The sequence below is a fragment of the Oreochromis niloticus genome, linkage group LG20, assembly GCF_001858045.2.
Source record: "Oreochromis niloticus isolate F11D_XX linkage group LG20, O_niloticus_UMD_NMBU, whole genome shotgun sequence".
Taxonomy (NCBI): domain Eukaryota; kingdom Metazoa; phylum Chordata; class Actinopteri; order Cichliformes; family Cichlidae; genus Oreochromis; species Oreochromis niloticus.
The window spans coordinates 6955745-6971883 of NC_031984.2; the positions used below are offsets into that span (position 1 = coordinate 6955745).

Sequence of the window (16139 nt, forward strand, 5' to 3'; positions counted from 1 at the left end):
GGTGAAAAAAAGTGTCCCATGTTTGTCCCAAGTGCTCAACCCTGAGTTAAAGAAAGTTTTCTTGTGGATTGACAGGATGAAAGGTAGATGCTATTTTGGTTTTGTCATCTTTTCTTGAATACTTCTTCTTTTAAAGATATAAAAACTTTTCAGTGCTTTTAACTCACTATATTGAACACTGTCACACACTCAGCGTGACTCAGCTTCAGCTCTGGTACCAAAGAGACTCCTACGACGAAAACCACATGCATTTTGAATGCAAAGCAATTCATCTTCCTTACAGCATTTTCCACATCATTGGTAAAACAAATCCCAGGTTTTTATGTGCACAGCGTGATTAGCATACTGTGTAATTTGATGCTACTCAATACCAAAAACCCTTAACACAGCACTTTGTAGTGATGCCAGGTTTTTAACGACAGATATTAGACCTCCCAGCCTGAACTGTGGTGCTCTTCACATCAGGTAATGGCCTTGTCATGTAAATCAGAGCAACAGGCTGGATGAGATAAAAAAAGAAAGTCTGCGGGAGAATTAATTATCCAGTGAAATCCTGACCAGTCTGTGATGGACCTGTAAAATCAGCTTTATGGAGTATTTCATTGAACGCATCAGTGTTCTCTGTGCGGTAAACTTTGGTTTGGATGATTATGATTCAGACTGAGGGGACAGTTCAGACACAAACATTTTTATCTTTCTGGGTTCATCTTGTCATCATCATTCCAGCAGACTCATGGAAAATATGCAAAAAATAGGCCGAGTCACAGGTTTGCAGCTAAAGTAAACACTGACAAAATGTAAGAAGACTAAAAGATTCTGCATCCTGGCCAAGTTCTTCATCTTTATTATTAACAATTCCCCCCAAAACACCAAACTCAGTAATGTGTCAGTCTATCTTACGAATTTTTTCCATCTTCCCTGCCGACTTTGTGGGACTTAGCCTCAAACTAGTTGCTTAACTCTGAAGAAGTAAAACTTCAAAGGTTTGACTTTTATTTTGTAAAAACAAAATCTCAGAGCTGTTTTTGGCAAATGTTACACTAAATGTCAAACTAACTACACTTGTTAGTTTTGCATGTGGATTTGGCTAAAAATGTAAACTTCCATGTCCAAGTACATAATAAAATCACTGTGTTATTGTAGGGACTTTACCTTCCAATATCAAGTACATTGAAGCAACTGTTGTTGTGATTTGCGCTACATAAATAAAATTGAATTGAATTAATGGTGCCTGTGCTCAACTACACCTGCCTCTGCAGAGTTTGTTCTGTTAGTTTACCAAACTGCTTTAATTAGGTCACAAAATGCATAAAAATGTTTTTGTAATCAAAGGTTTATGTCTGGGATGCCTTAAAAACGTGTTTTAGCTGCATGTTTTTTTAGTATTCAAGTGATCTTTGAGTTGGAAATCATAAAACTAGATGAGTAGAGCTAAATCAAGTAGGTTAAACACTAAGACAAAACATCAGTTTTTACTTTGACTCAACATTTGTTACCCAGATGGCAAAAAGAAGGGTAACAAAAAAACAACACAGATGAGTGGATTCATGCCATTTAGAACAAAGAAACAAAATGAAAGCAGCTTCTATTAAAAGTGTAGTACAGTAAAAGCCGTACCGGACTGTGCTAGATAACAATCAAACAAATCTAATCCTGGGCTCGCCCGTCTGCCTGTCCACAGCAGTAGTTAAAGAACAAAACAAAACAAATTCTTCTCTAACAAAAGAAGTTGTTAGAGATACTAGAGATAGAGGTACATTATTTAAGCAGTCTGGGCTCATCTTGACAGAGAATAGAACAAAAGGCACCCAAAATCCATAGAAGAGCTTTGAATGTCTTTTGTGAACATGATCCTACCAAATACTGAGGCTTGGGTCAATTGTGCAAACTATGTTTTAGCCTTATATACTGTGTTATATTTACCCAATGAAAGAAATGAGAGGTGGCTCAAACGTTTTGCACAGTACCGTACGTTAGCAATAGAAAAAATTATAGTGCACCACGGACACATCTTATGTCCTTGATGACGTAAATAAAAACAATATGTGTAACAGCTGATGACACAAGCTTCTTCCTCTGCCCTCGGGAGACTGAACGGAGCTCAGATGGGAATAAGCTTTGTACTGTCAGTCATCCCCTTGGAGATTAAACACACTGGACTCTGGAGTATTTGCTTTTAGTCAAATATGCCAGGCACACAGTGGTCAGACAGCACAGTGTCTAAATATTATTCAAAGTGGGTTTTGTTTCCCTTCCTGAACAACAGAGGACACAGTTTATGTGAATGCATGCACTGTGTTTGTGTGTAACTTCAGGACATCTGGCCAACGCTGCGACAGAGCTGATGAAGCTGGACCACGAGGAGCCTCAGCTGACAGAACCGTACCTCTCCAAACAGAAGAAGCTAATGGTGAACCCGTGTTTTCATTAACATCCACATTTAACTTTTAAGTGTCCTTCACAACTACAAATTTCATTAATATACATTTCAGAAGTGAAGACTTAAGATGACTTTCAGGGTGTGATTCATATACTGCAATTCATAGGAGTTCATTTGCATAAGTTTCAGGGCCTTTAATCCATTAAATGATACCTTAAAATTAAATAAATTTCTCAGTTATTGTAAGAGTTAATAGCTTAGTGTTTTGTACATTTTTAAATTGTTCTTATCCCTTCAAGAAATTATAGTGCAAATAGAAAACCCATTAAATCCTCTAAATGTGTAATACATTTATACTTATTTAGGGCAGCCGCCTGAATTAGCATCTTAAACTGATGTATTAACATCCTTCATAGGTACAAAGTGAAGGTTATCACACAGGAAACATCTTGTAGGATTAGCTTCATTGTGTGAAACCCTTAAAATTTTAAATCCTGAATAAAAATATATTTATTTTGAATAACATATATTTGAGACCCCTGAACGGGAATGTATAGAGTATGATTTTTATGTATTTATTGCTTTTTTGGGGGACAAACAGTTTAAGTCTCTATTGGGTTGTAACCCTCTGACAGGCTCTGCTTCACCTTCCAAACCATCTTGTATCTGGTGGTTATGATTCATTTATGATCAGAGAATAAATCCTGCTGTCTTTGGTGATTCTCAGACTTTTCCTTCAGTGCCGTCAGTTTTCCTATTTGTGGCTTTGAGTGAAATATCTTTAGAGCTATTGGATGTGACATATAGTTAAAGTGCTTTGAATGATTTTTAAGACTAGATTAGACTAATGCTATGTAAATACAAGTACACTGCAATTACTTTAGATTATTATGACAATTTTAAACATATTCTGTGCCCCCCATAGAATAATTTATATTAAGGTTATTTGTATTTTTTGTAAGCAATAAAAAGCAGTTTAGGCTTTAGCATTTAACTAGATACATATTTATGGCTGCAATAATGTTCTGAGATGTTTTTTATTTTTCTGTAAGTTTTTTCTTTTCTTCCAAAAAATGTTGGCTAACAGGGTTAGTCAACCACACACTGTCACATCCACACCTATGGCCATTTTAAAGCCACCAGTTAACGTGATTTGCACTGAACTGTGGGAGGAAGCCAGAGTACTCGAACAGAACCTGTGCAGGTACAGCGAGAACATTCAAACTCCACACAGAACGGCTCCAGCTGATCAGCATATATAAGAACCAGGAAAGTTCTTGCTTTCCTGTTGCAGTGCTAGCACTGGCTGTTTCTCACTGCATGTCAAAATGTCAAATTTAAAATGTACGTTTTCAGCATTTTAGGCTAAATGTTAAAATAACAAATTTTATTTCCTGAGAATATGTGAAACACTTTTAGTTTAGTTTATAAATGTTATCCAGTAATATCTGTGACACAGTCTCATAATTTTTCATTCAGAATACCTTTATGTTTATAAATTGCAGTTTTACATTTTAACAAAAAACCCTTCATCTCAGACACAAGTGACGTCCTCAAATCAGAATACTGCAGAATGCTGTTTTTTATTGTCATCGAGTAATAATCAAATGTTTGGTATAAGGACATTTTATAACTTGCAACTTAACACCATTCTTAAAACATTGTTATGATTTGAAATAGTGCTTCAAATGAATGTTTTCTTAAAGACAGAATTACAAAGTTTATGTAAGGTTTGTTATTTTTGTGGGAATGTTCCCTGCTAGCTAAAATTTCAATGTCATCAAAAACGTAATTACTGCTGCTTTAACAATTACACCATCTGCAGTTAAAACAGTTTAAATTGAGTCCTGCTAAATAGGAAGCTACGCTTGCCTAAAAGGGGGCTGGGAAAGGTTCGATTTATGTTAACTTATAACAATGTATCACTTGAATTTAACATTGAAACATCAGTTTAATGCGTGCTATTTTTTTACTTGTTTAATTGACAGGCAAAAATCTTGGACCATGATAATGTGAACTACCTGAAGAAAATTCTGGGAGAGTTAGCCATGGTTTTAGATCAAGTGGAAGCTGAACTGGAGAAAAGAAAACTAGAGTATCAAGGTATGTCCAAATGATGAATATCACAGCACAAACCAGACGTTTTCTATAGTGATGTTATCGCATTCTTTGCTTCGCAGGCCAAAAGTGTGAGTTGTGGCTTTGTGGACCTGAATTTACACTAGCTGACATCTGCCTCGGAGCCTTGTTGCACAGGCTCAAGTTCTTGGGACTTTCTAAGAAATACTGGGAGGACGGCAGTCGGCCCAACCTGCAGTCCTTTTTTGTGCGTGTGCAAAAACGCTACGCTTTTCGAAAGGTCTTGGGTGACATCCACACGACGCTCCTGTCGGCAGTCCTACCCAACGCCTTCCGGATGGTAAAAAAGAAGCCGCCGTCCTTCTTCGGGGCCTCTTTTCTCATGGGTTCACTGGGCGGGATGGGCTACTTTGCCTACTGGTATTTAAAAAAGAAATACATGTAGTGAATGCCCACTTGTTGTGTTATATGTCTGTGTATTTGTGTGATGTTTAAACTTTTCTGTAATGTTTTATGACTGCAGGAAAACATAATGAATCTATATAGAGAACACTATTACTTACCTGGGTGAACAAAGAAATATTAAAACATTCCATAATAAGAAATTCTTAACAGCACATTTTCTGGTAATCAAGGCCTTCGTTAAAGTTTAATTACTGGAAACTTGCAGCTCTTGTGAATGCAAGTCCTCATTTAACTTTTGTTGAAGGCATGCATCAGGTCCACCTACACTGAAATCTTAAAGTGAAAAAAAAAACCCAGATAAAACTTTAAACACAATAACAACAGGGTTTAACTGACCTTCGCATGCCACTATTATAGTCATTACTCATACCTGCTCCTCACTCCTCCATCTACCTGAGGTATAACTAGTAAAACCACAGGGACATGTACATGACGATTACTTTCTGAAAAGTGCTGTGCTGCCAGAAACTGCCACATGTAATGATGAAAGGATGGAGGCAAACTTTAAAGGTATGCTTTGACATTTTGGGAAATGTGCTTATTGGCTTTATTGATGAGGCGTGGATGAGAAGATCGATACTACTCTCTGTGTAGGTGTTAAATATGAAACTACAGGCCAAGAGGGTGATTAGCTTAGTTTAAACACTGAAAACAAGCAAAACAGCTGCTCTGTCACAGAAATGTGAATACCAGCACCAGCTAGGTATAGAATGTGATTTTCACATAAACGGCATGAAACAGAAGCCAAGACCAGTAAATGCCTTTGTCTCATTTAAATATGAAAAACATAATTATGCTTCACCGTTAACATGCTAGGTCTAATCGAATTATCACACTCAGCTAGTGATAATTCAGTCAAATTGTCACACTCCACATGTAATTTGATTAAACACAAACACATTAGCTATATTTTGCAATATGCACTGCTGGACAGTAGAATCTGATATATTAAAACTGAGCAGATAATTTGGATAATAATGCAAGGCGCGCTTCAGTCAATATTGTGCTTAAGTGGTGCAAATCACTTAACACATTTCTAATGACTCAAACTGCCACTCCACTTTGGGTGGCATGACATTGCGGTGTGGTGGTTTGCACTGTTGACTGGGAGCACTCACTATATGCTGGGTTTTTCTTTCAGCAGCTCCATAGATGTTCAAGTTGGGCCAATTATTGCTTCTAAATTGGCCATAGGTGTGGATGTGAGTAAGACAAAGTGCTGTTTGAAAATGTGAATGTTTGGTTTGTAGTGGAAATGCTTTGAGTGGTCCAGTCAGACTGTCGTTCTACTTTACCTGGTTGTTAGTCCTATTTTTTTAAAATAAAGTAAAGCAGAGTATCAAACATACATAAAGTGTGTCACATTACAAGATATGAATATCTTCCAGTGTCATGATGAATCACAAAGGGGAAAGGTTAAAAAGAAAGTTTTAAAAACAAGAGCAGAAGAAGAAATCTGCTTTTGTCTATTTGTGTTTCTTTTGGGGGACTAAACCTTGCTCCTGATAGAAGCATGTTAGGGAAGCTAAAGGTGCAAAACAGTGTGTGGGTCTTTGAGAAGACCGTCATTTCATGCAAATGTTTCCAGTCTTAATGCTGAACTAAGCAGCTGTAGCTTCATGATCATGCACACAATGAAAGCAGTACCCATCTTCTCATCTAACCCTCAGAAATAAAGTGGAAAAATCTCCCAAACTCTAAAAGTGCTCCTTTAACTTATTGTACACCCAAAATGTAATAACACACAGAGACATGCACACGTGTGTCCAGAGTCAGTTTATTTAGAGCACCACAGATCACACAGCACACAGCGGTCCACTGTCACTATCTTTGTCGCTGAGCAGAGGAAAATCTGGGTGTTTGAAAAGTTACACTTGGCTCTACTGATAGCAAAACAATAAATTCTGCATCTATGGCACAATAGTGATGACTTAGGGTTAGGATGTATGTTTCATTGCATGGATTACTTTCGTATTGTGTACACTGAGGGGTTTTTTTGTGGCCCAGAGGCAGAATTTATGACATGACTAAGCCACAGATTTCTAAATATTCAGTTGGTAACTGTAACCTTTGAAGCACCTGCACTGCACCGCGTGTCTGAGACGGTCCCTCAGCAATACTGAGCAAGAAAAAGCGCACTGGAATTCACTGCTGTTTGTTTGTCTCTGCTGACTTCCTCCTGACAGATGCAAGATTGTTTTTAACAGATAGATATTTTTAATTACACACGGTCACATTTATTTTACCATGCTTAATTTTTAATGAGCTTAAAGGTTAAACAATGGGAACGAGGGAAGGAAAAAGCTGACTCATCTGAAGGCTAAAGGAGCATGATGGTGAGAAGCAGAGCCTTTCCCCTCTCAGCTAGCCTTCCCAGCTGTCTCGTTGTTTCTTAATGCAGTTTATTTTTCTTACTCCACATTATGTTAACCTTTAACGGGAACCACTTTGTGTTTCTTTGCCAGATGTCTGTGCTTTTTAAAAAAATCCATGTTATCATGTGCGCTCTTTGGGTTTAACTCATTGTTGTGAGGTGCTGGCTGGAGTTGTAAGCTGCTTTTGCTTTTTCTTGGCTGGTTATACCGACATTCTTGCAGTAAGAACTCACAGTGCAGCGACTCGTTCTCTCATTATAACTGCTGCTCAAGACATTAATAAATAACAGAGGTCATGGAGAGTTTTCCAGGATGCGCCCTGTTTTCCACTGTCACACAAACTCGGCTCTGCAGGTGGTGATTAGCATCTGACTGCAGCAGAAAAGGCTGAACCAAAGACAATGATCAGTACTCCTTTAATAGAAGTTTGTTGCTGTTTCATGTCTTGTAGCAGAATCTGTTTTTTTATTAAGAAAACCAAAGTGTACCCAGTTTAATTTTTGATATGGAGAATGCAGGGCGGCCAGTGAGATCAATAAATCCTTCTTGTCTGGAAAGAAGACATTTGAGATACACATTAAAGTACTTGATTTCAAGATGTTCAGAAGGGAGGTCAATGAGATTTCCAAAGTTTGAAAGCAAGCAAAAGAGGAGATATGTGTCCAGTTACAAATAAATCAAATAATTAGCTTAACTGTGTTCTCATTCATGTTGAGATTTTCATGCTAAAACGGTTCAATAATTGACACTGTGGGGGCAAATGCCAAGAAACGTCATAACCAGCCAATCACTGTAAACGCTTGGTACATTTTGATTATTGCAAGCACAGCTGTTACGATTCCACTGCTTCCTCTGACTGAAATCACACTACCCGAGGGGTCGGATCTGTACTTCTCGGATCCAACAAAGAGTTCAAGTCGAAGAAATCCCAGTTGTGATTTGCAGCCATTATATTTCACTATAGTATTTTTTTATTTTTTACTTTTTATTTTTTATATTTCTATATATGCATTTATTTATGGTGCTTTTTATGATGTTTGTTCATAAGCCTTAATTTATTCAGTTGCCATCAATGACCAATAAATAATGAAAATAAATAATGGAACGTTTTTTTTCTTGGTTTATTTGGACAAAAACTCAAGAGCTTCCTGCACAGAGGAGAAAGTCCGTTTTTTTATATTTGATACATAAATCCCAACAGCAGAAAACTGAAACATTCTTCTGTGATTTACATATTTGTAAGCTTAACAGAAGTTTAACAAAACATGACTGGTGTCATTCTATATTTTTCTCATAGCTCACTCTTTTTACACAAATCTCTTTGGCTCCTCCTTCCTGCCTACTGTGTAAATCAAAAATATAAAAGTTCAGCTTTTAAAGTGAAATTTATGCTGTGGTTTTTACCAGAGATGTACTGGTGAGTGTTTAAGGCAGCAAGATTGTATAAGTGGGAATTCAGATTTATTCATATAAGGCCAAATCACACAGATCAAGGTGCTTTGTAGCGTGAGCTAAGGACCATCAGATGATCCCCTACAAGCACTTAGTGACAATGAGGAGGAAGAACTCCCTTTTAAAAAGGAAGAGAGGGCTAACCTAGGCCAGCTGGGGTTTGAGGGTTAAGTAGGGCAAGACAGGAGATTACGACCAACAAGCAGGTCCAAACACAAACTACAGAAGTTAATGACATGCAGCAGTGACGAATAAACACGTGTGAAGTGGAGAGTACTCAGTGCATCATGGGAAGTCGTCTAGCAGCATAACTAAGGGATGATTCAGGGTCACCCAACTAACTATAAACTTTATGGAAAAGGAAAATCTGAAGCTGAATCCTAAAAAGCAAAGGGAGCACCAGTAAACTACACTGTTCAGCACTTTTAATAGCTTTTGTTTGGAAACAGAAAATTATGGCACAGAAGAATATTAATCTTGGTCTGACTGGTCTTTTAAAGACCAGTTAAAATAAAAATTGATAGTGTTTCGAAAGCGGATGCCAACATAAGTATAAAGTTGTTTTTCCTCCATGTTTTTAAACTATATCTTTGCTGTAGGGAATAAATAGTTTTCTTTAAACAGTTTAGGCATTTTTTCATGAAATAATTAACAGGGAAAAAAAACTCTTTATATCAATTAATGATGAAAATAAATGTTAGTTAAAGCTCAATACTGAATATTTCCAACCTTAATAATATTTCTTAATTAAATATATTAAAACTCCTATTCCTAAGCACATTCTACATCCCTGAACAAACGTAAACTACACTTAATGTTGACACACAGTTACTCTGACCCCAAATCATGCACGATCAAAAAACCAGATTTAAAATATTACACGTAGGACGAAATGCAGCTTCACTGGGTTACAGTGACTTGTTCAAAGCTTTCTAAATAAATAACAATGAACATTTACTGTACATTGGTCTGCAAAAAACACACATCATCAGTGCTATACAACTGGAGCTGTAAACATTCTCAACTGTTCCCATAAATATCTAAAAACTGCAAATACTTTTGTAAGGCAGGCAAATAATAGCGAACCTTGAGGCTGAAGGTGAGAGGACTGAAGCTGGGCAGCAGAGCAGCTCTGTGGTTTTATCTCAGATTACAACAAGTCATTTTGGGATCAGCAGCTGATAAAAACAGATGAAGGATTGCAAGCAAGTCATTGTGTACAAGGTGACCGGCCTGCGAAGAGGGGAATTACTTAAAATAGCTTCAAGTAGAGTTGCTGGCTTGGACCTGGATGCAGATAGCGTCAAATGTAGTGTGTTATTTTGAGGATGGTTTTACTTGTGTGTTCAGCTTAGGCATGTGGCTTCTGTTCTTTTGGGTGGCGCTGAGGGGGAAGTCCTGGTGACATTGGCTTTAGATACCAAACCCGATATGTTAAATACCACCCCAGCAGGGCGCATATGGTACCTAAGAACTTGTGAGATGGATCATGGAAATAAACAGAGGTGCACGTGAACATCCACACCCAAATGATCATGATAAGATTCAAGGCTATATACAGCAGGCTCAAGACCTTCCTGGGAAGCCCAGACAAGCTGGTGGTATTGAGAGAGCTCATTGGGGCAATTTCCTCCATGATGAAGAGTGCCGAGTACGCCAAGATGAAGGAGTGTCCTGAGATGTCATAGCCAACCCAGTGGAATCCGGCCCGCCTGCAGACAGCTTTTGATGTGAAATCCTTGTAATCAACCTTCAAGCTGTTTTCATAACAAGAACCGGTCACATCCTCAATGTAGAAGAAGGTCTCCGTGCAGACGTACCAGACAGCTGTTGCCACCACCAGAGACAGCAGCCGCCGGGCGAGAAAGGAGACACTCCTGTTGAAGGAGGCGTTGGAGAGTAGAAGGAAGGGGGTTAGCAGCAGCAGCGTCCAGCCCCAGGACACTTTAACAAAATACCTGCAAGACAAACAGAGCAGTCAGATGAAACAATTTACCACTTCAAGATAAAGTTAATGTTAATCTCACATGTACACAGAATGTATATTTCACGCTCCTGGGCCAATACAGAATGTTTATGGTCCACACTCCTGGTTTTTACCTGTTTCTAACCATCTGTAACACCAGCACATATACTGGTACATATCTACAGTTTTCTTTTTACAATAGAATATAACAGCTTTTTATCGTCATTGTACATATACAACGAAATTGTGGATGCTCCACACTAGCTGTGCATGGAACAAAAATATAAATAGTAGGACATAAATAATAACAGTTGCCAGTTTCTGCTCCTACAAAAACCAGGTAAGCCAAGCAGAAATCCTCAGTGTTATTACTTGTCCTTATTTAGTGAAAAGCAAACCTAACACTGGTTTCTAGGGACTTATATTTTATAATGTTTCGTACACATGGGTCAGTTTTGTTGACGTTTTTGTTTGTTTTGAGTTGTGTTCAACAAATAGGACTTCATTAGCCCGACAATCGAACAGGTCACCCTTGACCGACATCTCTCCAGTCTTGCCAAATTCATTAAAACATTAAAAAAGAAAATTATAAAGGTGCTTTTAGGTCACCTTAAAGTGAACGCCAGGTGTGCCCACGAGCTTGAATGAATCGGTTGTGTTAGCTAACCAATCGCGTCGTCATACTTACACGTTCAGGGCGTTTTTGCTGCTGCTGAAATACGTCTGCGGGACGAGCTCCAGCTCTTTCAGGACGGACCCCGCGATCGAGATGAGCAAAAAACTCCAGGGGAACTTCTGTCGGACGGCCGGTATCCTCCACAGTACCACCAACTTATCCACAATGACATCCAACGACGCCATGTTGACGCTACTGACCATTGCTCTACACCGGCGGGGAGGGGTAACGTTGCTTTGACGTCACTGCAGGTCAACCAATGAGATTTTATTGTTCTTCTTTCTGTTTTTAACGGCAGCTACAAACGGTAAATTCAAATGGATAGCGCCCCCACTGTACAGGATGATGTGCTACTTTCTTCTTAACACTTGCTTTCCTTTCACTTTCTTTGTATCTGACATATGTTTTCGTAGATATATATATTAACCCAAAATGACATAACAAATGGAGGAAAACAATTAAACCACAGTCCTAAAACCAAGACCAGCCAGTAGGCATATTGGAACACCCTATAAACTTCTTTGAATAGTTATTACAAAATGTTAAATGAATTTAAATTAGCTGTAATTTTGTAAAAACAAAGGTAATAATCATCAGGAAAATCAGATTAAAAAAAATTCAGAATGTTCACAAAATTTTTGTTCAGGACTGGTTTAACTCTTAATGGTAAATGGACTGGTTCTTAGTGCTTGCCTCATTCACTTTTTCCTATGTAAATTCTTTCTATCTGACATCACACTCTGATAACACCTGTTGACACCAGTCAACTTGGGGTTAGTATTTTACCCAAAGTCAATTGGAGAAGCCAGGGATCAAACCATCAACCTTCCAATTAGCAGGCAACCTGCTCTACCTCCTGAGCTACAGCTACCCTAGGAGGTGCTAGAAACATCCTTCAGAAATTTTGGTTCCTTCTGAGATGATAGCGTCACACAGTTGCTGCCAGTATGTCGGCTGCAGCTCCATATTGTGAATCTCCACCTCTACCTGTTGGATTTGGGACTTGGGACTGTTGAGGCCGTTTCAGTACAATGAATTCACTGAACTCACTGAGATGATCCGAGAAAAAAGAAAGAAAGAAAGGAAGAAAGATCTTCTGTATCCTGTCTCCCTGAACCTTCAAAAACACCTCTTTGACAGCATTTGGTCAAATTCCCCCTATTTCCACATGTGGTATGTCTTCCTCGTTAAACCAACAGCACTGTGATGCAATCTACAATATTTATCTACTGGAAAAGTTGCTAAAAGAGTTCTGTTTCTGGGTCACATTTAAATTCTTTCTCCCAGTTTTTGTGTTATTACATGCAACACAATATATTCATACTTTGTAATTAACATTTTAAAAAAAATTATTTAATGATAATAACTAAAAAAAATAGATATAAATGCAAATAATATGCATATATTTTCACTGTCTACACATACAATTCGAGGTAATTAATGGAAGTGTTGATGAGAGCCGGTGCTGATGTTTGTAAAACTGAATCCTGCTCCTGCAGACTGATTGTGATTATACTGGAGTAAAATAAATCTCCCCTTGAAGGACAAAGTTTGTCCCCAGTGCACTCTGATTTGGCAAACAAGCCTCTCTAAAAAGCAATTTTCCAGGCATGCCTCCGGTTTGGCTGATTGTTCTTCAAGGATTGCTGCCAAACTACAAACTCTGTCAGGAGGCAAAAAAACCATCCAGATTAAATGGTTTCAGGTTACATTTCAGACAGCTCAAGACCTGATTGAATCACACCTCAGATTTCTGTAGTTAGATTGAAAAAAGGGAATCTTTTTGCAAGACAAAACATCTGATGAAACTAAACTTTTGAGGGCCTTACTCAAGTGATAAAGAACAAGATGGAAGACTAAAAAAATTCTCCTGCAACAATCATCACTGCAAATGTTTAATTGGTACAAAGGTGTGTTTTCTGCTTCTGTCGAGGTAAATATGGAGGTCAATGAGTTCTTCTCATCTCCTTTCAGAATCCACAATGTCACAGGGAAGTTTGCATGTAACTGTCCTGCAGTGCATTGAACCAGATGATGTCATGCTGCAGGCAGTGAGAGAGAGACTCCAAACACCAAAATAAAACTGGTCTAGTCCAGCCAGATAATTATCCTCTCCAAGGTTTGACCTATTTCTGACCACCCTGGTGAAGTTTCACTATTCAAATTTCCAGACTCTTGAGAACTAATACCCCATGGAGCACCATGTTTAAAATTATTTCAGCAGTTCATTTGTGCATTTAGGAAAAATAAACTTCTGATATATTTGTATTCATTGTTGTTAAATGACAGCCAATAATGTCCATTAAAAAGTATTTAAATACATATAAATATATGTTTAACATCTTTGAAAAGGGCTAAAAATGCCAAAATTAAATACTAATCAACTGAAAAGATGTAAGCTAAAGTTTTAGCAAATCACACCCACCTTATTTTAACAGAGATTTTTCTAAAATGACAAAAGCAGAACAAAATTTTTCACCACTTATCATTTTCTCATAATTATCCTGATCCCTGCTTTTATAAACACACTGTTCTAATGTCAAACAGCCTCTGCATGCAGTTTAGGAGTTATGGTTTTATATTGATATATATCTGATTTTTGCTGCAGCCCCCATGTGATGTTTCCTACAGTGTTAGTGAATAGTAGCTCAGCTTTAAAGATTTTATCACAATACCTTTCTTTCCTTTGAGGCTGGCAAATACTCTGCAGTACAGCCACACTTTCACCTTTCTCCTCTGTCAGTGGGAAGCACCAGATGACTGAATAAATATACTTTGAGCCTGCACTGCTTGACCTTTTTCTTTCCTTCTTTTTTTGATATTTAACAGCCAGGTTTGATGGATATGTTCTCCCTTCTTTGATGTATGACGACTTATATATCAACTATGTGCTAAAAGTGTCATGCATGTGGCTGATGCTAATTTTAAAAGTTGGGTCTTTGCATTCAGTACATTAAGCTCAAGCTAATCTGTTCATTCAGCTCCACTGACAGAATGCCAAAGAGATTTGAACTAAAAATCAAGAACAATACTAATATGATAAAGTGCAAGTAGATATAAAGTAGATATAAAAAATAAACAGTGGAAAAAGTGCTTGAGTTTAAAGGATCAACAACACGATGTGATGTTGACCTTTTGTGCATTCAAGGTTTTTTTTGCCTTTCTGGCCATTTCACACACAAATCACAAAGTCTGGGAGCACTCTGCTGAGCCTGTATGGACGTATGCTGCATGACTTTGAAGGCTACACTTCAGAGGGCTCACCTGATCAGCCAGGTGACATAGTGGAAGCTTCAGACAAAATGTGGCCATTGATGTTGAGTCTATCTCTTCTGCTCTACTAACGAGGCAAGTAGGAAATGCAGGGGTAGGTGATCTAGAAAACTACTGATTGTGACAGCAAGTAAAGATGTACACAGTATTCCAATGCACAAAGCAGAGCCATGTGCATAAAGTATAATAAAAATGTGCGTAAACAGGATTTCTGTGAAACCCGCTCAAATATATCTCAGTAAGATGGTGCAAGAAAGAATAAAAGAACTCATAAATCACTTGAAGACTCACAGATGAAGCAAAATACTGGCACAGAAAAAGGGAGAAACAAAGAGTGGGCAGGACATTACGACATGGGTGACCCAAACAGGGCAGGTAATCAGACTAGAGATGGCACAATACCACTTTTTTATGTTTGATACCGATATTATAAATTTGAATATCTGCCGATACCGATATGAATCCGATATAGTGTAATTTTTAATTAATGAAATTTTTTTTATATCTTGCTGCATTGTGTATAAGTTCATAGTCAAGTTTTAAAAAAACATAACACTAAAGCTATTCTGCTATACCTGTATTCAAAAAATATACTGGACCCAAAATGTTTCATAGTTCAGCAACACTCATCAAGCTAATAAACTTAAACCTGCACCATCCTCCCTATTCTGGTGTTTTAAAGAGTACTTAGCAGAAATATTAAACAACCTAACTAATAGGGTTGCAAACTCCCAGCAAAAAAAAAAGGGAACCACCCCCCACCCTCCGCCTCGTGATGCTTAATCGACGTAATCAACTTTAATTTAATGCACATGTGTAAAAAAAAAAAAAAAAAATTCACAGAAATCAATTATTTTTCTACAATAATTAAATAGATTCAACATCTTTCTTCAACAGAATTGCAGACTGCACTGACTGTATCTTCCCAAAAGTACTATAGCTTACTAGGGTATATTAGACTTAATAGTTACTATATACAGTAATGGACTTCTATACATTTTACATCAGATTAAAACTTTGGTTGTAAGATTCAGATTCAATTATTTATTAAAAGCTAGACGTTTCAAATGAGAATAAGAAAGAAAAGTATGTAAAAGTAAAATTCTAACAAAGACAAATTATGACCTTGAAGACCAGATGAAACTTCAAGATGAAATAAAGTATTTTATTATGTTAGCTGCTATAATAATCACTTGATCTCCATATAAAAATATAATTTGGAACATGAATTGCTTTCTTAGGGTAAGACTGTCACCACTGCAGAGAACATCCTATTCATGCCTAAGTGGTTGAGAGTTGAACATTCAGCAGAAATGATCTAAAGTATGGAATGTGCAATCATGTGCTAGAAAAATATTGTATCATTTAAAACCAGCAGATTCCACTGCCCTACTTGCTAGATGTGCATCTTTGCAGCTTCATCCCTAAACTAGTAGGATCTCTGTTTTTTGATACAATGGAGAAGATCCAGCA

The 16139-nt window shown here is 37.6% G+C and overlaps 2 protein-coding genes across 3 annotated transcripts in view; one reads left to right on the plus strand and one right to left on the minus strand.

The window, feature by feature from the left end:
* The window catches only part of gdap1l1 (ganglioside induced differentiation associated protein 1-like 1), a 28299-nt gene extending 19461 nt beyond the window's left edge, over positions 1 to 8838 (plus strand). For both annotated transcript variants that reach the window (XM_003457052.5, XM_025901797.1), the window contains 3 exons: positions 2316 to 2410; positions 4369 to 4483; positions 4561 to 8838. In XM_003457052.5, the coding sequence (XP_003457100.1) occupies positions 2316 to 2410; positions 4369 to 4483; positions 4561 to 4904 (554 nt within the window). In that variant the 3' untranslated portion in view covers positions 4905 to 8838. The remainder of the gene's footprint in view (positions 1 to 2315; positions 2411 to 4368; positions 4484 to 4560) is intronic.
* Positions 8758 to 11635, minus strand: fitm2 (fat storage inducing transmembrane protein 2). Its single transcript, XM_003457073.5, has 2 exons — positions 11406 to 11635; positions 8758 to 10709 (listed from the first exon to the last, which is right to left on the minus strand). Exons 1-2 carry the CDS (start codon positions 11594 to 11596, stop codon positions 10103 to 10105), a joined length of 798 nt encoding a protein of 265 aa, XP_003457121.2. The 5' UTR covers positions 11597 to 11635; the 3' UTR covers positions 8758 to 10102.
* Between the last annotated feature and the right edge of the window lie 4504 nt (positions 11636 to 16139).

Bases quoted from the DNA above. Each gene is read 5' to 3' on its own strand.
- fitm2 (XM_003457073.5), bottom strand. From the start codon at position 11,596: ATGGTCAGTAGCGTCAACATGGCGTCGTTGGATGTCATTGTGGATAAG. The intron at 10,710-11,405 runs GTAAGTATGACG...TTTGTCTTGCAG, and splicing joins AGCAAAAACGCCCTGAACGT to GTATTTTGTTAAAGTGTCCT.